We start from the raw sequence: 24,171 nt of genomic DNA, 5'->3' as shown, positions 1-24,171 counted from the left end.
GATGACACTGATGAGTAAAAAGATGTTTTACGATGCTATTTCGAAACTCACCACTGAAACTAAAGTATATGAACAACCAGGGCGTATATGCAGGGAGATAGATCTGAATAGTCATAAACTAAGTAATACGTGTTGCATACCTTGTAGCTACTTCCAAGCGCTAGCTTCTGTTATGAAGGTGTGGTACTGGGTAACACAGCGAGATCTAGAAAAACAGTAGCAGAAAAGCCAAAATGTAACCAACAACTTAAATGCGGCATTATCACTGTGTGGGATCAGAACAAGCTGAACGGAAGCGCGAGAACTCTGGTGGATAACGATACCCAAACCTGACGAGTACTGCGGTAAAAAACACTAAATATTCTGAAACAGTTCTTGTGCCTGGTCATAACACGTGCTTAGTCAGAAAGAAATATAAGAGTCCAAAGTACCTGGATGAGTATCTAATCTACTCAAGACTGGAGATACAGTATGTCAGCTTCAGCGTTTCCAATTATGAAACCGTTGCAGCTATCCGCAATAGCTAAAAATACAAGACCGGGGGGAAAACTTAAATGTGAATTAAATGCCGACTGTGTATCAGCGTGTAAATACCAGTGGCTATTATTTTACACACAAAATCTTACCGGCGGCTGTAAGATGCTGTTTCAAAACTCTGGGATGCTTGACACGAGTAGAAAATGCGGCGGAAGGATACCATACAGCCTTAAATAGGGTCATTGAACTACTTTACGGCAATCATTGTGGGCTATGTAGTAGAAAAAAGATGTTCTAAAAAACGGTAGTTCGTTGTCAGTGATACAACATGAACAAAGATATTTGACTATTTCACCTGGATGATGATAAGGAAACCCGAGCTAACCTATGGAGATATATCTATGCGTGACGTATACTTACATAAAAACAAGTATCCGAATCTCTAGCTTACTACAGTACTAAGGAAATGTCCAATGTATGTAATTTCCCGGTTATCTAGATACAAAGATATTGGGTGGTTTGAAATTAATAAAGGAACGGAATATTCACAGTAATACCATCTAATTAAATTAATATTTGACAGATTCGCATTTAAATCTACTAACTGGGTGAACGTAAAAACTGAAAACATATCTTCAAAAACAGATACCATTCATAAATTGATGTCATATTAATAGTCATAATACACTACATTTCCTCTACCTTGATTATTGAAGTCGGATTTAAATCACAATTCTGAAAATGGCACTTTTAGAAAGTTGTTTTTACTTACTTTATCCATTTGGTGCCTGCTACCTGTCTCTGATCACATGCCTGAGGTGGATAACAGTAAGGCAGTTGGACTTTGCGTATTTCCCCAAGACAGCTACACACAATGGGAGCTTAGGTGTGACTTGATAGGCCATCCTGGCAGGATGGGAGGGAGAAGCTGGGCCAGGCCTCACTTACACCTGAATAGACTGTGCCCTGTCCCCACACAAAGGACTGGGTAACCCCCTCCCCCCATGAGTCAGGAGCCAAGACAAGAAGGGAGAACCTCTGTGCATTTCAAAGGCCTGTCTTTGAAGTCTCAACCACTTCAAAGGCACAACTAGGTATATGTACTGGAACTCTGACACCACCTCTTCAGTACACTTCAGGACCTGTGAAGACTCTGCCAGGAATTTGGAGAGTTGTGCTGCTGAAGGACTGCCACTCTGATAGACTGCTTCTTTGCTGGACTCCTGCTTTGCTGTGCTAACCTGCTAGCCTGCTGCCCTCCTGCAGGGTGAAAAGGACTGAACCTGCTGCATCACTTGAACCCAAAGTGTCTTCAAGGGCTAGCTGGCTGGACTCCTGATCTGAAGTCTCAGGGGCATAAAGGACTTCCAACCAGCCTGCTCTGCACCTAGACTCTGTCATCTGTTAGTCTGTCCAACCAAGTGGTGCTATCACAGTCCTGGACCCTTTGAAGTGGGCCTAAGATGTATCTCCAGCAATATGTCCCTGAGCAGAACGAATGCATCTCCTCTGCTGAGTAGCATATCTTCAAGCAGAACCGATGCTTCGCCACTGTTGGGTGGATTAGACCTGTCGCAGAAGATTTGCATCACCACAGCCTCCTGCATCTGGTACAAACGCATTGCCTTCACAACTGCAGCTGTGCAATGCTTTACCCAGCGCAAGCTCTTCCCATCCCTCTCTGACAGAAGCCTCAGCGATGATGATGGATCTCCGCATCCTAGCTTAACCGCTCATCGGAACTGGTGCATCGCCCCTGCTGTGCCTCACAACCTCAACACCGGACTTTACATCGTAAACCCTGTTGACAGGATCCTCAACACATCAAGACCTCACACACACCGCAGCCTCTCTGCACTTCAGAACCAATGCTTCGCCTCAGCTGTGCAATGCATCTTCGCAAGCAGCACTAAGGTTCTTTGGTTCAGCAGGCCTAACTGGGTCCCTGTAGCAACCCCCTATCCCTCATGGTCGGCCTGGCCATTTGACTTTGTCCTGGTTTGGCACAAACAGATGTCCAAATAGCACTTACTGCTTCTTACCTTTCTTTTTACTAAAAAACGTAGGAATTTAAAATCTCAAATTCTACTGGTCTTGTTTTATTTAATAAATTACGTTCTATTTTCCCAAAAAGTGTGGAATCTTTTTGTTTGGTGTTTTACTTTTTGTAGTGTTGCACAAATACTTTACACATTGCCTGTCTTCTCTGTGCCAAGTTACCAGAGTAAGCATAAGCTGATTTAGGATTTGCTTGCTTCTTAGCCTGTGTGTTAAATATGCAGGCACAAGAATTGTCTGGATGTTTGAAAGAGAGTCACTGAAACAGAAACATTCCAGGGGGGAGAAGATAAATCAGAACCCAAAACAGCAGAGAAAAAAATCACAGGTTGGGATTAGTAGGAGTGGAGGTGAAAGCTGAGAAAAAGAAGAGGTTTTATTTTTGGTTATATTACTTTTGAAGCAGGTTGGCATCCTCAGTTGAGAAGGAAGGTTTTTCGAGAGGGTGCAAATAAGGAGAAGTTCTTTTTTTATTTTTAGGTGCAAGTATTTTGAGAATCATGTGATAGATGTTAATTTTCATGCAGACACTGCAGCTACAGGGAACATTTGAACTAGGAAAGCTGGTTTGTCGCTATGTGAGGGTGTGTCAAATACAGAGAGGGATTTAAGTTGGGTATGAACAGGAAGCCATTGCCTGTGAACATTCAAGAGGGTATTCAGTTTGCATGGCAAGCAAGAACTTACAAATGGCTAACACTTTCTGAGAAAAATGTGATGTCAACAACATGGTTAACAGCAGTCTTAAAAATTAATCCCTTTGGGAAATTATCATACCACACATGTAAATGCTTATTTCCACTCAGTCGCACACCACCACACAAGCACACATTGTTCAATCAATCAAAAATATAAATGTTTATTTGTTTAATTCTCAATATTTCATAAAACTTTAAAATAAATCAGACTGTAGCTGTTTGCTCTAATAACAACACAATGTACTAATACAATGTCTCGCAATATTCTTCTCACGATTTTTACCCATGCTATCTGTTGAAAGCAATTCATAAAAAGGTAAAGTGCAACAAGGACAGTTCATCAGTTTTTCACATTATGTAATAGATATTCTATTATACAAAGACATATACATAAAAACTAATTTTCCTTGTTTTATTATAAATTGACCAAGAAACAACGCGTTTTGGTAGCAATAAAGGTCCAACCACCTTCTTCAGGCACAATAGTAACAGTTTATAACTCCAAGCACTTTAAACCTTCTTTTTGTAAATATTAGTGCGTGGGAAGATGCTAGGGAAATAGTCAAGGCCAAACGTCCGTATAGTTGTTTATCTAAAGCAATTCAACAGGTAGCCCCGGTATATAGACCCACAAGTAGGTCAATACCGTCCAAAATTAATTTACTGGGCGATCTGTGATTTCAAGGTGAGCTCATTTCTGATCATATATAGTTAACGCTGATAGATGAGATCCTATTCCAAAATATTTTGTTTAAAGTTTCTCTCAATACGGGATCTTCACATCAGAGGTCCTCCCTATTTCGAAGATGTAAAGGATAGCCTTTTGTAATATCAGACGCTTACATGCCCGGGATGTAATAATCTCTGCGTTTCTTCGTGCGTCCGTTTCAATATGGTTAAACCATGGTCATGAATGACTGACCAATAATAATGACATGAATAACTACATTTTGTCCATGGATATAAAAACAAAGGTTTTTTCCAGTCTACATTTTATTTCATGCGACTATTTCAGGTCATTATCACGAGTTTGCCTGAAACAAAGAGAGACTAAGTGGAAAGATCATCACATTGCATATTTATTCAGATATACACTTGAAAAGAAAACAGGTCACAACACATCTCCCCTACCTAAACAAAACTCGACAGACAAAAGGGAGAAAAGAAGAAAAGATGTACAGTCAAAGGGCCACAACAACCACAACAACAGATTTTGAGCCGGTTACATTAGAAACTTTACAAGAACCCTACAGCATGATGTGAAATAAAAAATACATACACTAGCAATAAAATATTGTTAACCCCAAAGTTCTTTACATATCCCGGACTTTTCTCGGCTGTTCCTACAAAATGGCATCTTCACTGATGTGGACATTCCGCCATTCCTGTCCCCTCTCCAACTGGGCAATTGATTGACGTTGGCCTATTCAGATTTCTTGAAGTAAACCCCCCCCACCAATCAATCACTCTCTGGCCTTCACACAATCTATTTTGTCAAAACATTCTTGGTAGTTTAATTGTATTTTATCTGATGATGCCACCAATTCTCAGAAATGTTGCTTCTTTAATTTCCTTCTTTCTGCTTGCCGGTACATTTCCTCTTCAACCACAATGGATCCAAATTGGACCCTAGCATTTACCCTTTACGATGCATAAATTGTGACACATTAGTAACACTAATAGGAGTGAAACCGTGTGCCAACATCCGATGCAGTTCTTCCTTTAAGGTCACCCTGAGATCTAAAGCCATGTGAACACAAGGTTTAACCAGCCTATACAATTTTCCCACTAGATCATTTGCTTGCGGAAAATACAAAGTTGTCCTATGATGCACAATGGAAAGATTCTTCAAATATTATTCCTGCAGTTCCTTTGATACATCATGGACTCCATCAGCAGTTACAATTGACTTGGAAATCCACTCAGATTCAAACACATTCAAGGGAATTCTGTAATTGAATGTGCACAACTTACCCTGGCCCACGTGAAGTGCAATCAACCAAAACAAATTCATATCTTTCAGGGAGAGGTAACAATTTGAAAGAATATACAATGTCAAGACCAAATTTTGCCCAGGGTTCTTCAGGAATCTCTATTGGCTACAAAGTCGATTCCCTCACCACCTTGGATTTATGATTACTTGAACACAAAATACAATCTCTCACCACATGGTCCACCTCCATGTCCATTCTAGGTCGTCAGTAGTTCTCACACAACCTGACTGGATTAAAAAAATAAGAACTACTAGAAATTGAAGGCCTGGGAGTTATTTGGAGGGGACGTGCACTGATTACGTTTTGAGAATTTGCAAGCTGAATATGAATTGGCTGATACAAAAAGGTATAGATACCTGCAGCCGAGCCACTCCTTGTGCAAATATATCAAGGAAGGGGAAACACTGGTGGAGTACTCTCCATTGGAAGATAGACTACTAATTGAGCACATGACAACTAAGGCTACCTCACTAACATATAAGAAAATATTATATAATTCTCCCAACCCAGTTGAGCCCCTGAGGGGAGCATGAAAACTAGACCTGGGAGTCCTAGGGAACGAAGATTGAAAGGAGGCAGTGCAGAGTCCTCATGAAGTGTCAGTAGGGGCAAGGTTTCATCTCATTCAGTTGCGTATCCTCCACAGGTCCTATGCTTCCAGGACACAGCTGCATCAGTGGGGCCGGGGTACATCTCAATATTGTGCAAGGGTGTGGGGAATTGGGTTCCTTCTATCACATTCTCTGGGAATGTAGGTACATCCACCACTACTGGAAGGAAGTAACAGGAATTAAGTCACGGAGAAGGAGATCCCATTAGAACCAAGATGGTTAATATTATGTGTAATAGGTGAGATAAAAATGTCCAAATGCATAATGATCTGGCTGAAAACCGCTGCAATAGTAGTGAAAAAAAATATTGCCAGGGGGTGGGGGGCTGCCAGACCACCGGACTTTCAGGACTGTGAGGAAGATCTAGACTGGTGCTCAGGGGCTGAAAAGGTAACTTACGCAGCTAGAGGTTGCCCACGAAAATGGGACACAATATAGGGGCGGTGGAATACGCACAGAGGAATCTAAAAGAGTTTATAAGGTTCAGGGGGAAGATAAGGCGGGCATATACCATACATGAAGGAGAGGAGTGTTAGCCCCCAGGGATTCTACAGCATTCGTTGATAATGGGTTGTGAAAATTCAAACAATATGTTTCATTTACGTTGTGAGTACAGAGTGTTCATATTTACTTTAATATTTGTGTAAGAAGATGTACTAAGCGGAATTAATAAAAAAGATGTTTAAAAAAAAAAGAATTGAGGATGCTGAAACTGCAATTCATGGGGCACTGTCTGCTGATGTAGTGGGTACAGTTGCCGTACTTGCCTGTATCAATCCTATGCTGACAACTGAGTGATCCGTTCCGGGCTCGTTTTTTCACCAGATTGACACATTACTTGTTGTCATATGAACAATGTTATAGGGCACGCATGGTTGCCTTCTGGGATGGTTTAGGGGAAAAAATCAGGTATGATGTAAATTTCAACCCCCCCCCCCTCCTTGTTTGGTGAATTGATGGCAGTGGTTTCTTCTTGTGCATCCAATACATAATTCTGTGCTTGCAGGTATTGAATAACTCTAATGAAGTAAATTCATTTTTTTTTGTTTCTGACAGACAGCAACAATACGCAGTGTTATGTGTTGGTCACACCACCTCCAGAGGATGATACAATTTACACCTGCACTTTTACTAATCCAAGCGATCAAAGTAAAAGCAACACCATACCAATAACGGTTATAAAAGGTATGTCTCACTTTTTATTACAATAAAGCTTTTTAATGCCGTTTGTCACAAAAATGACAATATTCTGAATCAGGCATACGAGCATGATAGGTCTCTCTGTTGACTTTTCATGGGGATACACAAACTTGAAGTGACACCTATTTGGATTTCCCTGACGTGCTGCCACGGGCACACGATGGTTTTCATTATCGCCTGCATCATACTGCTACCTCAAAGTGAAGTTATATAATCAATATTAAATTCAGATCAAAATAGGTAGTATGAAGGGTGTGTAAATGTATCCACCTGTTTAGCAGAGTCAGTTGAAAGCCTTATTCTAAGATCCTAAAACGACGTAAAACTTATTAGGCATCATTCATGAAAGTTTTCTGTGCTGTGTGTCTGGAAAACCTCATAATCTCTACTGTCAAGCACCACAGTTCATGTCTAACTAATTTATCCCGACATAGGTATAAATGCATGCAATATATATAGGAACGTGCACTGCGCCTGGATACCCTCACGGGTGATTAACCGCGTTATACATTTTTCCCTAGATGCGTCACGTTGTAAATAGGGCGCAAAGTGGCGCATGGTTTACGCCGCCGCTGCGCACAAAAGTGACGCAACAGTGGCACAAAAGTGACGCACAAGGCTTGTAAATCTGCCCCGATGTTGCTTTGTCCCAAATTTACTAGAGGCATCCGCACAGGCCCGGACTGGCCTTAGCGGGCACCGGGCAATCCCCCGGTGCGCCGCACGGGTGGGGGCCGGTTTTGAGCCCCAAGGGCTGATTTTGTTACAGGGCCGTTATTGAAGCATAGCTGCAAAATTGGCCCTGCAACCAAATCGGCCGAAAACCGGCCCTAGCAAAGCGCTCGGCGGCACCTCCAACCCCCGGGTTGGGAGGGGTGGAGGGGAGGGGGGGGGGGGGCGCAGAGCGCTTTGCCAGGGCCGGTTTTGGTTCCCAGTCCGGCCCTGCATCCGAGGAGGGGCGTGGCTGGGTCATGCCAGCACATAAATCATAGGTTTTGGCCAAAACTAGATATACTAAAGTAGTGTTAACTGGGGTTATTTCACATTCTAAGGCCTACTGTAACCAGGTACAAGCAATGGGTCATGAGATATACTCTTTGATATAACAACGTGGAGCATATCTTACGCGCTTGGCCTCTGTGCTGTTGTTTAAACTTTAGTGGAGTGAACTGGAGCATATACCTCCAGTACAAATCCTATGCTAGACATTGCAGGCTCATCTTTGCGCCACAGTGCAAGGTTAAGCATCACCAGAAAAGCCAGATTTCACTAGTGCGCCACTGGTGGCGCCATGGGAAGGAGATTCTGGGTAAACATGGTACTAGATTATTTTCTGCTCTTCTCCCTCATGAAGGACAGTAATTCTGTCCTTTTTGGATTCTTTACAAACAAAGAAACCAAAGTCTCGTATTAAACAAAAATTCATAAACTTGGCGAAACATATAAGGACATTTTAAAGGTATTCCAGAGAATTGGACGTGGACCAGACTCTCATATCATATGTGACTCAAAATCCAGAATGTTCAGCTTTGCAAAACTATGTGCCTTTGTTTTGAAGTAAGAGCATGCAGCATTAAAGACAAAACATTCTTCACCATTCACTGATATATTGTAGTATCCTCAGTAAATCTTTTCTCAATTTGCTACAGAGAGATTATGCTGAAAGAAGGTGTACAAATCTTTTAAATCTTGCTTTCTTTTTTTTTTTAAAGACAAATTTTGCAAAAGCGATTTCAATGGTTGGGAAATAACAAAAGCTGGAATCTCTGCAGTGATAAACTGTCCACCAGGCAAAATTGGAAACATGACTAGAATCTGCTCAGCAGCTGGCGAATGGCTTAGCATTTCAGATAACTGCATAAGTGCTGAAATGAAGGCAGCACTGGACAATGTAGCTGTAAGTATATTTAATTATTTGTCTGAGCAAACTTGCTTTTGTAGTCAATGGTCCAACATCAATGCAGCGTGGAACATTCACAGTTACTTATGCACCACATTGAACCTTCATCAGGCTGAGGGGTCCTCCCGATTTAGTTTTCTTGCGTGTATGGCTAGATTACTCAAACTCCTTTTACCTGGGCTTTCCTGAAAGTCTCAGGCTACAACTGGCACAAATCCAGGCAGCCAGGATGCTCTTTCATAAACCTAGGAAATGTCACATCATTCCCTTGTTGAGGAAACTGCACAGGCTACCAATGAAACAGTGCACACAATTCGGGAGAGGATGTAGCCTTACGGCCAGAGCAGTCGACTTCGGAGCTGGGGAACCGGGTTTGAGACTGCAACAACGCTCAACATCCTGTGATTCTGGGCAAAACACTTAATCTCCCTGTGCTTAATAAAAAAAAATGAATGTGCCCATCTTTACCAAAACAGGTGCTCATATAAAGCGCTAGGGTATAGTTTGCGCTATATAAAAGTCTATAAAAAAGAAATTTCAAAACTGGCTGCAACATTTTTAAATCCCTAAGTGGCAACAGTCCTGTGTTCTTTTCGACCCATTTCTGAAAATACACACCCATCCGCAATTTAATATCATCTCAACTGAATCGACTTACTATTCCCTCCTTTAAAAAGAAAAGACTCTAGGGTTATCGTACTTGCTCCTCGATTATGGACCTCTCTGCCAGGGCCGGACTGGCTACCGGGTGGTTGTGTGTGAGGCCGAGCTGGGGCTGATTTCGTTGATGGGGACCTGCGTGTGATGAACAAAATTCGTTTTGCTTTTTTTATTTCAAAATGCACACAGGTCCCCATCAACGAAATCAGCCCCCACTGCAGAGAAATCAGCCCACAACTCGGCAGCACACACAACCGCCCGGTAGCCAGTGCGGCCCTGCTCTCTGCCATTAGAAATTAGGATGACTCCCTGTTACATCAGATTTAGAGAGCCCTTTAAAACATGACTATTTAAACAGGTGTACAAATAAAACTGCAGGCCCTGTGTAGTGGTACTGTTATTCCAAAAAAACGTTTGGTTTACTTGCGCTCTATAAATGTTTATAACATATCATAACATAACATTAGGTGACACTCAGCTGGGGAATCCCCACAACCACTGCATTTACCCACATTCAGTGTTATCACCCTGCCTGACTCCCAGTGTTTGATCTATTGAACCACCCACGGTTGTGACACCCTACAGTCTAGGGTCGGCTTGAACACCGACATGCTGAAAGTAAAGCAAGGCTCTCAAACACTTTCTCCAGATATTAGATATCTGGAGTTAGCATGCTAAACCACCTCCTCCTCAAAGATTTGAGGGCATTTGTATGCATCACCTTCAAGATTCATGGAAAGTAAAGAAATACAAACACTTCTGCGAAGCAGTGCTGATGGGGGGGCTTGGATGGTTAGGACACTTACCGTAAGCATGACTACAGTAATGGCTTTATGCTCTTTTTCGCATCTGTCACCCCTGCAGAAATTTGTATTTCTCTGACATGGGTGTTTATAAGCCCTGCCATCTACCTGCAGAAGTCAATACTGCAAGGGAAGCAACATACATAGAATTTGCTGCATGTATGTGATATGTATGTATATATATATATATATATATATATATATATATATACATACATACATACATACATACATACATATATATATATATATATATCAGTAGCGGTCGGCAGTAGGTGTTTCTATAGGGCGGTGACGTGGGCAGGAGGAGGGGCAGGGTGGGGGGAAATAATGTATGGATTACGGAGTTTTACAGGTAAGTAAACATTTAAATACATAAAACGAATTTCGTTGCGCACACTGCATCACCAAATGTGATGCAGTATGCGCAACGAAATTCGTTTTATGTATTTAAATGTTTACTTACCTGTAAAACTCCGTAATCCATACATTATTTCCCCCCACCCTGCCCCTCCTCCTGCCCACGTCACCGCCCTATAGAAACACCTACTGCCGACCGCTACTGATATATATATATATATATATATATATATATATATATATATATATATATATATATATATATATATATATATATATATATATGCAGACACTTCTGTTCTCTCCTCGAGGGCAAAATCAGAACAACGAACCACCAGCAGCATGAAATATAGGCAGGAGAGATTTATTATCCCTTAGTGCTCAGCATGACGCGCTTCGGGTAACAAGTACCCTTGATCACATGACAGGTCAGCAGTGCAAAAGCAGGTTTTTAAATACTTTTTTCTCTTTTCTCCATTTTTTTCTTTCATCACCATGTGACCATGAAAAGTGAAAACATACTTAATCATTATAACACGCAAATCCAAAGAATTCATGGTTATACGCAAAAGTCAGTGTTAAACACGCTCATCAGCTGAATGCATAAAACACCTTATATGACAGCTTAAATGCATAGGGAAAAACCCAAAGGTAATAAGTCGTCAACAATTACCAGAATTGTTCTAAAATAGCAGCATAAATGCCTAATTGCAAAGTTTGTGATGAGCAGATGAAAAAGTACACGACAATAAAACATGTTTTAGCAGCAACAATATGACATACGGTAGTGCAAATATTGCAATAAATGTTTGTGCAAAAAGTTAGCAATAAATAGTAATAAATATAAATAAATACTATTTAAATTCATATATTTACATGAATGGCAGATCAATTCCAGAGTGATATAATCTATTAATAAAGGTAATAAGCTTTATCAATTGAGGGTGTCTGCATAAATGCTGGAATATCCTGAATCTCGTCTGTCCATGCTAAAAACATCAAAGTCATACCATGTTGTTGAAGCTAAGAATACTAAGTTAATGTGAGTAATATAAATGAGTTCATAATGGATTGGCCTTGTTAAGTGCTACTGGTGCAAAAATAAAGGTGTAAAATAGAAGTGAAAGAACTTACTAAAAAAAACAATAAGTTTACTTGAACGCCAAAGAGGCTCCAATGTGGACCCCCACGGAGACATTAACAATACCCAAGCCTGGGTATGAAAGTATGATTACTGAAAAGGCAGTAAATATCAAAATTCACTCAGTGCAAGCCTGCAAGAGCAGAGAAATAAATAACTATTGAGGTCAAATAATGTCTAAATTGATAAATAATCAAAAAATGAACCAGCAATGTCATAGAAAGGTGTGCATATCCTCCGTGGTGTTGAGGCCATTTGGACTTTTACTATCCAAATTTAAGATGTACCTAGTTTCCAGCTGTCTCAACTGCTTATCCCTATTGCCCCCTCTGCGTGGCAATGGAACGGAGTCTATTACAAAATAGGACAAATCATCAATGTTTTTGTTGTGGAATGTTTTGAAGTGTCTGGCGACCGGATATGCCGGGTCGCAATTAATAATGGCTCTGATATGTTGCAGTATTCTCACATGCACCTGGAGCTTCGTACTTCCCACATATCTAAGCCCACAGGTGCATGTGAGAACATAAACTGCGTAATCAGTTCGAAGGTTGTATTTACCAGTGATGTCAAGTTCCCTGTCCCTGAACGAAGTACTGTACTTGGTGGTGTTTCTACCAATTTTACAGGCACGACAGGTGGTGCATTTGAAGAAACCCTGTTTCGTAGGTAACCAGTTCTTTTTGGAAACATTCCCAATTTTAGGTTTAGACAGATGTGTTCCCGTGGATGCCGACTTTCTGAATGTGATATTGGGTTTGTCTGACAATTTAACATTCAGTATGCCATCGGTGAGCACAATAGGCCAGTTCTTGTTTATAATGGCTCTGATTTTGCGTTCCTGGGCACTATATGTAGTAATTAGTCTGGGTGTCTCCTCACCGCCCACCTTGTCATTACTTTCTGGTATTTTTGGGGGTAACAAAGATGCTCTCGGTCTGGTGGCGACTTTAGTTATAGCTTCTGTTAAGATCTTATCTGGATAGCCTCTCCTTCTCATGCGCTCTAGAGATTCAGCTTGACATCTTTCAAAGTCTTCTGGTGTACTGCATATTCGTTTGAGCCTGAGAATTTCCCCGTAGGGGATGCTGGCTATATGATGTTGCGGATGTGCGCTAGTCGCGTGCAATATTGCATTGCCTGCAGTAGGTTTTCTAAATGCACTAGTCTGCAAAATACCATTATGTACATACACGCTAACATCCAGAAATTCAATTCTATATATTACCTACTGCCGGTCGCCAGTAGGTAGTTATAGTTAGGACCTAGTTTCCATTGGAAAAGCGTTTTTTATTTTCCCAATAACTTTGGCACCGGTTGACTAATCTTAGCAACATTTTCAAAACTAGTGGCCCGCTCCGGTCAGCTCCTGTCTTGAAAGCATCGGGATGATTCAACAAGCGGTGGCTGAGAAAAAAGAGGGGTCCCAAAACATGTTTTCCCCATGTAATTTTCCATAGGAAACTTTAGACACAGCTACAGCCCAAACTGCTGAACGGAATTACACCACATTTGCCAAAAAGGTAGGTATTGTTTCAGAAAGAGCACTTTTTGTTAAATGGTGTAAATCTGTTCAGTAGTTCCTGAGAAATTTAAAAAGTTTCGATATGTAGGGATGCGGTGGAGTCACGACCCCTCCTGAGCACGAGCTTCACTGTGATTGGCTGCCAACACTCCAAACCAGGAAGTGTTGGCAGCCATCTCGTGACTTAGTAGTACTGAGTCACAAGAAAACAGCAAAACAAAGGTGAAAAAAAGAAACACCCTGACCCCCTAGGCCTTCTCAGGGGTCCCACAAGGATCTCCAGGGCTAAAAAAGCATTTTTTTTAAAATGTCAGCGAAATTCGCACTGGGGTCGCGAATCCAGCCGAAATGTTGAAAAAAAATGAAGCTCTTCATTTAATCGAGGCCCCCGGGTGGGCCAGTTCCCGGGGGCATTGACAAAAAATAGCAGGGGCCCATCGGGGCCCCCACTGCCCAGTAGACTGCCACCTCCCCAGGCCTGTCTTCGTAATATGTGGGAGGGAACGCGACCCTCCCACAGCCCTGGAGACTGCCACCCCTGGGTCTTGTTTAATTTGTTGTGGGCCTCCAAGGCCCCCCAAACCCCAGGGACCAAATATTTAGTCAAATATTTGTGGGGGCACACAGGTGCCCCCCCCACACGCCCCAGGGCCGCCACCTCCCCGGGGCTATTTTCACAAAGGGAAGGCAGCTGCAGGGCCCCCCTCCAGGAGCCCTTGATGGCCCTGGAGACTGCCACGCCCCAGGGCCGGCTCCTGTAGTGTCCTGGGGTGCCCACCCCCGGGACACTGCTGTTTGCTATGGCAGGGTGGGAGCCGTGCGGCTCCCACCCTGTCATAGCAAACACTGCTTTGGATTTTGGAAAGAAGAGCAGGGGAACCTGCTCTCTTCCAAAATCCAAAGTAGATTGCTTTTCCACAGGGGGAGCTGCATGTCAGCAGCTCCCCGTGTGGAAAAGCAATGCCGGCTCTCGCAGGACGCAGGGAGCCGACGGGACTGTGGGGGCATTGGGGCTTTCACTACGGTCCCCAATGGATAGGGGCCAGAATTGGCCACAGGAGGGGGGCCCACGCAGCCCCTTATCATTCCGATTTTTTTTTTCCTTTTTTTAAAAAGGGGTCAGGCTCTGGGGGATGGGGTCCCCAGGGATCAAAAAAAAGGAAAAAGAAGGGGGGCCACACAGCCACACTTCTACTTTTTTTTTCTCTAAAAGACCTGCATCGTGCCAGAGACCCCGCCCCCTCCCAGCAACACTACAAACGCGCCCCGTGTCACGTTTTAAGGTGGGGAATTAATTCTCCTTCAATACTGGGGGTGCCTGGGGGCCAACTAGCCACCAGGTACCTCCAGTATGCACCACAGGGCTGCCTTGCAGAGCGGTGGTCTGAGGCCACACCCCTTTTTACACCTCTTTGCAACGCAGCTTTGAGGCACTTAGTGGAGGGACCTAGTGGGCTAATCAGACCCCAGGGACCCTCAGGACTCAAGGGGATTTAATTCCCCGATTTACAATGCACCAGGGGGTGCATTTGCACAGTGGTGCAGGGAGAGGGCGTGGCCTGATTTTACAAGTGTGCAAATGCACCCTGTGGTGCGTTTCAAGTTGGAGGATGAAGTCTTCTTCAATCCTAAGGGTCCTTGGGGGCCAACTAGCCCACCAGGTACCTGCAGTAAGCGCCGGGGAGCTGCGTTGCAGAGTGGTGTTCCAGGGCCACGCCTCCTTTTATACCACTCTGCAACGCAACTCTGTGGTGCTTACTGGACGTAGCTGGTGGGCTAGTTGGCACTCAGGGACCCTCAGAATTCAAGGAGACTTAATCACACAACTTAAAAGACACCACAGGGCGCGTCTGCACACTTGTCACATCAGGCCCCCCCTCCCTACACCACAGTGCAAATGCACTCTGTGGCGCGTTTTAAGTTGGGGGTTTAATTCCCCTTCAATCCTGAGGGTCCCTGGGGGCCAACTAGTCCACCAGGTAACTCTTGCAAATGCCACAGGGCTGTGTTGCAGAGAGGTGCTCTGAGGCCGCTCCCCTTTTTATACCACTCTGCAAACACAGCTTCTGGGGCACTGCTGGTGGGGCGATGAGGTCCTCTGGTGTGCTTAGGACCTCAAGACACAAGTGGACTTCATCCTCTGAGCAGCAGTGCGCCAGAAGCTGCATTTGCAGCATGGTGTGAAAAGGGGCATGGCCTCAGAACACCTTTTTGAAAGGGGGGTGAGGAAAACTTACCGGCGCTTTGCAGAGGAAGGAGGTGCATACGATCCCTGCCACCAGCGACACGCATCCTGTCAAGGCTCCTGGGTTTCCACCGCTGTAGTCTCGCCGCGCCGCATCGCTCCATCTTGCGGCCCGCGGCTGGAGACTACAGCTCCCAGGGAGCCTAGCGGGGGACTTCCGGTTTTGGCCGCTACATCAGCGGGAGGCTCCCTCCGCGTCGCGGGACGCGCGCGGGCGGCGCCGGGCAGAGCCCGGGCAGAGGGCGGGCCGTCTGAGGCCGTCACAGGCAGAAGGAGGCTGTGCTGGGCCAGAGACCCTGTGAGTAATAAACAGCGCCTTATTCTTGTTCTGGAGCACTGTCGGATAAGGCTGTGAGTGGGACATTGCTGGTTTTATTTTTGTTCAACTGATCATTCATTTGCTGGTGACTCCTAGTCTTAAGTCAAAGCCGATAAGTAACTCCGTTCACAGTACTATAATGTCAGGCACAAAGAAAGACAAGGTGGTAACGGGGGCAGGCTCCATGAACAATTTCCTTGTTAAAATGGTGAATAAAATTAACGACGACAGAAGGGCATCTTTGGGCAAAGTCACTTCTTTAGACCATGACCGCTCGCCAGAGCAAGGTTCTATGCCGGAGGCACCTCTAGGGGGCGAAAATAGCACTGACTGTGTGTTAGGAGAACAAGACGTAGGTAATCCAGACAGCATAGTAGCAGCCTCAATTCACCAGGTCCCTCACACTGTTATGGCTGATCCTGTAATGCTTGATAAATTATCTTCTGATTCGGAGGAAGAGATAGAGGCAACAGAAGAAAGTAAAAGAGAGAGACCTGTTAGAGCTTGCAGAAAGCAGCAAAGTAAGAGGGGGGGTAAGATCACCCACAGGAGAAGAGGGGACATTCATTTGCCTGATAGTCACATCTCCCCCAAAGCCAAACTGAACGCAGAGAGCAAAAAGGACTCTAGTATCACCCTGAGCCCTGAGCAGTTTGGTCTGCTAATCAAAACCATATAGGCCACTTTTGACCAAAAACTTAAGGATTTTATTGACTGCCTTGCGGCCAAATTGGATACCGCGAACGCGGAGATAAAAAGACTAGGAGGCCTATTGGATCAGCAGTTGGCTAATCTACCCAAGGGTAACCCCCCACTCCCTTCCACTAGTTCAGTGAGCTCTGAGTTTGTAGGGAAAAATGTTACTATAGCCTCCAACCCATCCCCCCTGATCCCCCAGGCCAACTGTACGGCTAACAACCTCACTGTCCCCCCAGCCACCTGTTCCCTACCAGCAGACTCGGCGGTAGACCCGGCTAGGAGCCACCAGAGATCAGGACCCTCATACAATACGAATGCCATACAAAATAGGCGCAATAATTTTATTAATTTGCCCCCGGACTGCGCACCTTATGTCGTTGTGTTAGCCAATGTTCCGATACATACCCCAGGCTCTTCCGAGCCACAAGAGGAAGTGCATGATTCCCTCAAAAACAAAGTGGTGGCTGGGTTGAGTGCCAAATGTGGTTTCCCTACTAAATTTGCTGGAGATATTATCACGACCAGGAGAGTGAACTGGATTGGACCCTCGAGGAAATCTTGTAGAGGGGATTGTGTGGTCGTGAACTTCAAATACCCACAACATGTGGCCACAGTCCTCCTACGGGCAGCATCTCTGATGGAGGACAGTAATGGAATTCAAGTGCGCCCGTTAGGGTATTTTTACAATCACGTCAATTTAGCCTCACCGCCCAGACAAAGACTAAGTCCATTTACTCCGGTGGGGCCCAGATCGGCTCCACTAAGTTTGTTTCAGGGACGTGATAACCTCTTTACCTTTGGCCCCCTATCACAACTCACAACAGATTCGACGCCCTCTCAGGTCTAGATCTTTGTGATTGACGGGATGTTGGAGAGGGTACAGCGGACGACGTCATAGTGGATTCAACATCAACGGTTCATGCACCTTCTTCGACTGCGGATGGTAACAGTTCACCAGAGATTATAATTGAAAAAGGGGACACGGTCAGACTGTTATCCTGGAACATCGCTGGTTTGCGATCTAAGAAGGGAGACCCAAACTGGGAAAACTTCATAAAGCGCCACGATATCATTGCCATTCAAGAGACCTGGGATATGGAGTGCGATTACTGGTTGGACGGTTTTACCTCTTATTTTGTACCTGCTTTGTCTTCCCCCGCACGCCGGAACAAAGGAGGTCTTTTGTCGCTGGTATCGGTGAACATTAAGGGCAAGATCACCCCGATTGACTGTGCCTCTCATAATTTCCTCGTATTATAGATAATACTAGAGGATGGCTACAAATTGCTCCTGGTTAATTGCTATAATGCACCAAACGGTCACCCAGAAACTGAGCATCTTACATGGTTATTTGATTTCTTAAGTTTTTATAGAGACAAACAATCCACTTTGTGTCGATTTATTTTAATGGGCGAATTTAATGTTCATCTGTGCTCACATTGTGCCCTAGGGGATGAAGATGGGCCTGATAGCGTGTCCCCCCCTCACCTAGAACATACACAGAAGGGTTTGGCGCTCGAAAATGTATTACGGGAAAATGAGCTGTATGAACCCGAATTCTATGATAAGAGTACACGGGTTGCCACCTATACGGGAAGGGCTAGTGACTCGATAATTGATTTTATCTTTGTTTCAAGAGGTTTTTTGAATTTTGTGATTTCATATAACGCAATTGCTATGCCTTTGAGTGACCATAATCCTGTGGGGTTGGAGCTAGCGAATAGCTCTTTTTTGTTAAAATCAGCTGTTTTCCATAGGTCTATATTGCCTGTAAAGGATAAGGATCAGGGGAGAAGAATTAAGTGCGAGATGGTTGAACCGGACAATTTTTTCTTAACTCTATCCTCCTCAGTATCTGAAGAGCTAAATGTGTGTACCAATCCGTCAACTGAGTGCAAGGAGGTTATATCTTCCTTTGAAGGTATTTGCCGGTTTGTGTCCACCTGCCTCACAGCTAAAGGTCAGGGGAGTAAACATAAATCAGTGAAAGGCTGGTTTGATAAAAACTGTAGCAAAGCTCACAACCGCCTTAAGAAAGCCCTTAATACTCGCCCAAGGGACAAAGCGTTAGTGGCGCGACTAAGAAAGGAGTTTACCTCGGCCACTAACTTGCGTAAAAATGAAATAAAGAGCAAAGCCTGGGAAGATTTAATGGATAAAGCCACCCTAAAAAACAGCGCTAAATTTTGGTCAATTATTAACACCCCTTTATTTTCAGGTGACCAAAACTCAGTGCTGGAACTAAATATATCTGAGGAGGACTGGCTTCGCCATTTTGAAAAAATTTATGATAGCAATAGGGAGCTGGAACCTTTCATAATCCCCACTACTGAGATCCCCCTGGAGCCTGTGAGATTTAATACAAGTGAGGTACTTAGAGCTATAGAGGATACAGCAGGACGCAAGGCCCCGGGTCCCGATGGTGTGCCAGCGGATATGTTTAGGGCTAACCCGCTGTTTTGGGCCAATATTTTAACGAAAGTTTTTAATGCCACCGTCGCAGCGGGATTCCCTCAGACCTGGTCTCTAGCTACAATTGTGCCAATATTTAAAAAAGGGCAGAGAGGAGATCCTAAATGCTACAGACCAATTTCGCTGCTGGACTCCTCGGTAAAAATCCTTGGAAAGGTTGTCCTGGCAAGAATATCCGCGTGGGCCAAGGGGAATAATATTCTGTCTGAGGCACAATATGGATTTAGGTCAGGGAGGAGTACTGAGGACCAATGCCTCAATCTTCACCTCATAATTTCCAAATACACCAGAGCAAAAGGGGGAAATATATTCCTTGGCTTCATGGACTTGTCCACAGCTTTTGATCTCGTTAACAGATCTAAGCTGTGGGCAATGCTCCTGAAGTTGGGCCTCGATAGTTCCTTGGTACACTTTCTGGCGGAGCTCCACAAAGACCTGAGGGCCCGCATCAGAATGACCACTGACGGAAAGTGTACCAAGAGTTTTAGATCAACTAGAGGGGTCCGTCAGGGATGTATTCTGGCGCCAATACTGTTCACGTTATACGTGAACTCTTTGGAGGACGACCTAATAGCTGCCTCAAAGGATACCCCGAGCATGGGGGGTACACCAATTCCGGTGCTCCTCTATGCCGATGACGCGGTGCTAATAGCCAGGACCCCAGTTGCCCTGCAAAAGCTACTCGACTCCTTCGGCAACTTTATGTCCAGTCTTGACTTGGTGGTTAACAAGAACAAATCACACACTATGTCAGTAGGAGGTGGTAAACTAAAAGAAAAAACCTTTTTTTGCGATGGAGAGGTGATTACATGTGTGAAAGTTTTTACCTATCTGGGAGTGATTTTTGACCAAAGGGGAACCTGGACACCGCAGTTAACATCTAAAGCGAATGCGGTAAGAAGATCATATTCTGCAATCCTGGGGTTTACGAAGCGATTGGGGGAGAAACCAATCGAGGCCGTCCTGGCCATTTACAAAGCCAAGACAGCCGCGATCGCCAGGTACGGGGCTGCAGTCTGGGGTTACGCTAATTCTAAAAGCATTCAGACAGAGGAAAACAAATTTCTTCGTTCTCTGTTGGGGTTACCCCAGTCAACTGCCACTTACTCTTTACACCTTGAGCTGGGTTTGGGTTATATTTTAGACATAATTAATCTAGCCCCACTCCTGATGTGGATCAAGCTCTGGCTTAACCCGAACCTCAGCCTTAATCACAGGATAATCAAAGACTGTCTTACATTAGATCACAGGAGGGATATTCAGTGGCTGTCATATATTGAATCCATGGCTGTAATTTTGGGACGCCCTGAAATCTTTAATAGCCCAGAATCCCTGTGCAAAGCTGATCTGTTATGGGTGAAGACCAACTTCATCAGATTACGTATGGCCGAGCGTGAAGCGGATGAGTTATGTAAACCCTCTGTGAGGGCCCATGTAATGATAACCCCATCTTCTGAGTTGGCGCCTTACCTGTCAGTGGTCACTAATTCCTTTCATAGGTGGTTACTGTCTAAATTTCGTTTTAATCAAATTTATATGGTATTATGGGATGAAAAAGACTGGTGTAAGCTCGAGGAGTCGTCCCCATGCAAATGTGATGGTTTCTCCTCTCAGGATAATGCCCGTTTTCTGTTCTTCTGTTCTTTTTATCACGAACCTTGTACCCGTTACTTAAAATCAATTCTGAAGGAGCTGGGTTTTATGCAGTACAAGCCTGCATTGTTATATTTACAGATGATGCATTCCGCTGTAATTATGTATTGCACTGCTAGCTTTTTAGCTGCATCTGTTAGATGTAAGAGATTAAGGTTAAGGTTGGAATCACAGTTAAGGACAGATACGTGAACTTATGTTTACTGTAGTGTTGAGCACAATCTGAAACAAATTATGTGTAAATAATTGTCTTTTTAACTTGTTTTTAAAATCCACCTATTGTTTAATACTGTTTTAACTGTTTTTTTAAGATATATGAATGTACAATATTTGCTATAGAATACTTTTATGATTTTAATTAATCGAATAAAGTGGACTTTGACCTTGACCTTGAAATGCAGGTCTGTGACACTTAATGGATGTACCTGGTGGGCTACTTAGCCACCAGGGACCTTCAGGATTCAAGGGGACTTAATAGGGATGTAATAGTTAGAAATTAGCATTTAAAAACCATTGAAATTCACTGAAAAAAACAAAAGTTTCAGAAACGTTATAGTTACCTGGACATTTCACTCTTACAAAACCATAGAAATTCGCCCGTTATAGTTAGTTCAGCTAGCTCGCTCACCCGCAATGCACTGATCATGACGTCACATATTACATCATTCATGACATGGTCAGTGACATCACTGATGATATCATTCATGACATCTCAAATGACTTCACTGATGACATCACTGATGACATCATCTATGTGAAAATCTGATGCACCTCCTCACACTCTAATATAACCTTTGATACACCCACTGTAAAATACAGACTACCATTTTCTAAATTATTGACACACCAATACCAGTTACAACATACACACTCACTGGTTCCTAGGTCACACACATCCACTCAGTCATCCATACAATCACTCATACATGCAGTCAATCATCAATACAACACCATCATATGCACTTATACACCTATATAGACACTCACACACCACCACTCATGCATGCAGTTACTCACACACCTAGTCAGTCATGCTAAGAATCAATCATACTCCCATTTACTCACCTATAAAATTATATACACACCACCTCACTTATTCATACAGATACTAACACATACTTACTCTCTTATATAGTCAGTGATACAAGTACACACTCGTCCATATAGCCAGTCTCACAATCACTGACTATCATCTAGTGTCATTTATATACTTCAACTCTCACATACACTGCCTTTTACATATGTAGTTACTTGGACATGTACCACTGAGACATCCATTCACTCATCAACACACCCATACACACACTCATGCACCCATACCTCTGTTTCCACATGCACACTTGAACCCATACACCCAGTGAATCAACCACTCACACATCCATGCACAGTCACATACCTCCCACCCACATGCACACACACTCAATCTCCCCAAACAATACTCAGACAACCAATCAATACCCTATATAGACACTCATGTAGCTACTGACCAACCCATGCAGAAGCTTGCACAATAACAGACAGACTGATACAGACATACACACAGTTTAGTCACTAACCCATGCATTAAGTAAGACACATTTATTCACTCACTTATACAGTCAGTCACACACCTACTAAATCCTCCATCACTTATACACCCACTCATTCTTGAATACACCTTGTAATATATGAAAACATATTTAAACTTTACAGAAACACACAGTCACTGGATGATGTCATCCGTGATGTCATCAGTGATGTCATCAGTGATGTCATTTCAGATGTCTTCAGTGATGTCACTGACCATGTCATGAATGATGTAATATGTGACGCCATGAGCAGTGCATTGCGGGTGCCCGAGTTATAGTTAGCTGAACTAACTATAACGGCCATATTTCTATGGTTTTGTAATAGTGAAATGTCCAGCTCACTATAACGTCCCTGAAACCTATGGTTTTTTCAGTGAATATATATATATATATATATATATATATATATATATATATATATATATATATATCGCAAACAGGTCACTCCTTCCACTTCCACCAAAGCCTCGGCGGCGAAGAAAGAGATACGAACCACTTCTTTTTTCAGGCAAGATGTTTTATTTTAACCTAGCAGCAGTCAACAGATGACGCGTTTCGGGCTCAGGCGCCCTTGTTCACATAAAGGCTGTATGTGGTTGAAGCCATTTTAAATAATATGCCCTTCCCACCAAGGTCACGTGTTCAGAAAGAAAACGATAAACATAGCAAACAGACTACATGATTCATATACAATCAATGTAATTTTGCTACTCCTTTGTGCCATAAATCATTTTCACATGACCTCAACAATGTTTCCGAATATATCATTACAAATATCGGAAATTTATCTTACTATGGTTTGACGTCATAAAAACTTTTTTTGAAATTGCAATGTAATTTCAAAACAAAAATTTCATTTTGGCAAATTTTTTAAACATTCCTGGATAAATCCAAATACACGTAAAAGAGTGCAAAAATTCATTATAGCTGCATAAATGCATGTAATCATTAACTGATTTGTGACTTTAGTTTAAAAAGGGATATACAAAAGGATAAAGTGCATAGCAAAGCTGCTTCCCAAATTTTTCTACAAATATATACCATGTGCAATTGATGTGTTGTGTGCAAAACATACTGAAATGGTTACAAGATAAAGATGCATCTTGCAACCTGACCTCGGCTGAGACATGACATAAAGTAAGATATGCTGAGAGATGGCATCAGCTTCTATTTGGAAGTCATATTGTAACCTCGGACCACGTCCAGGTTTAACACTTTTCCTATACCAATAATGTCTTCCCTCTAATACAATGTCTCTGCCATAGTGTAAAAAAGTGAGGTAAACAGTTGACAATCGTCATAAATCGTATGTCAAAGAACATTCCACATTCCTATATTGACTACAGAATTGACAATACAAACACAATCAAAGAATAGGATATCTATATCCAGGCCAAACAGAAACCAAACTCAAAAGATTGTACAATATGCATCTCTCCACTCAGGGCAACAATCAGAATACATGATTACAAGCATGTGTACATATCTTCGGTGTTATTCAGACCATTTGGGCATTTGCTGTCGAAGTTAAGAATACATTTGGTTTCCAACCTCCTAAGCAAAGCCTCTCTGTTCCCTCCTCTGCGTGGTTTAGGGACAGCTGATACCACATAATATTTCAAACAAGATAAGTTGTTACCATGAACTTGTTTGAAATGGCGTGCCACTGGGTAATTGGGATCACTATGCAGAATGGCACGTAGATGTTGAAGGATTCTCCCATGTACCTGTAGCTTTGTACTTCCGATGTAATTGAGTCCACAGGTACAAGTGAGAACGTATACTGCA

General features: G+C 43.1%; 1 protein-coding gene across 1 annotated transcript in view; it reads left to right on the top strand.

Moving 5' to 3' along the window:
* Positions 1-24,171, top strand: part of LOC147707021 (adhesion G protein-coupled receptor F3-like) — a 239,009-nt gene that overhangs the window by 132,518 nt on the left and 82,320 nt on the right. Inside the window, exons 11-13 of the mRNA XM_086925615.1 lie at positions 6,912-7,023; positions 8,272-8,277; positions 8,751-8,935. Of these exons, the coding sequence (XP_086781741.1) occupies positions 6,912-7,023; positions 8,272-8,277; positions 8,751-8,935 (303 nt within the window). The remainder of the gene's footprint in view (positions 1-6,911; positions 7,024-8,271; positions 8,278-8,750; positions 8,936-24,171) is intronic.

This window comes from Lissotriton vulgaris, chromosome 6 (assembly GCF_964263255.1).
Source record: "Lissotriton vulgaris chromosome 6, aLisVul1.2, whole genome shotgun sequence".
NCBI classification, from domain to species: domain Eukaryota; kingdom Metazoa; phylum Chordata; class Amphibia; order Caudata; family Salamandridae; genus Lissotriton; species Lissotriton vulgaris.
This window is presented reverse-complemented; position numbering and strand designations above follow the sequence as displayed.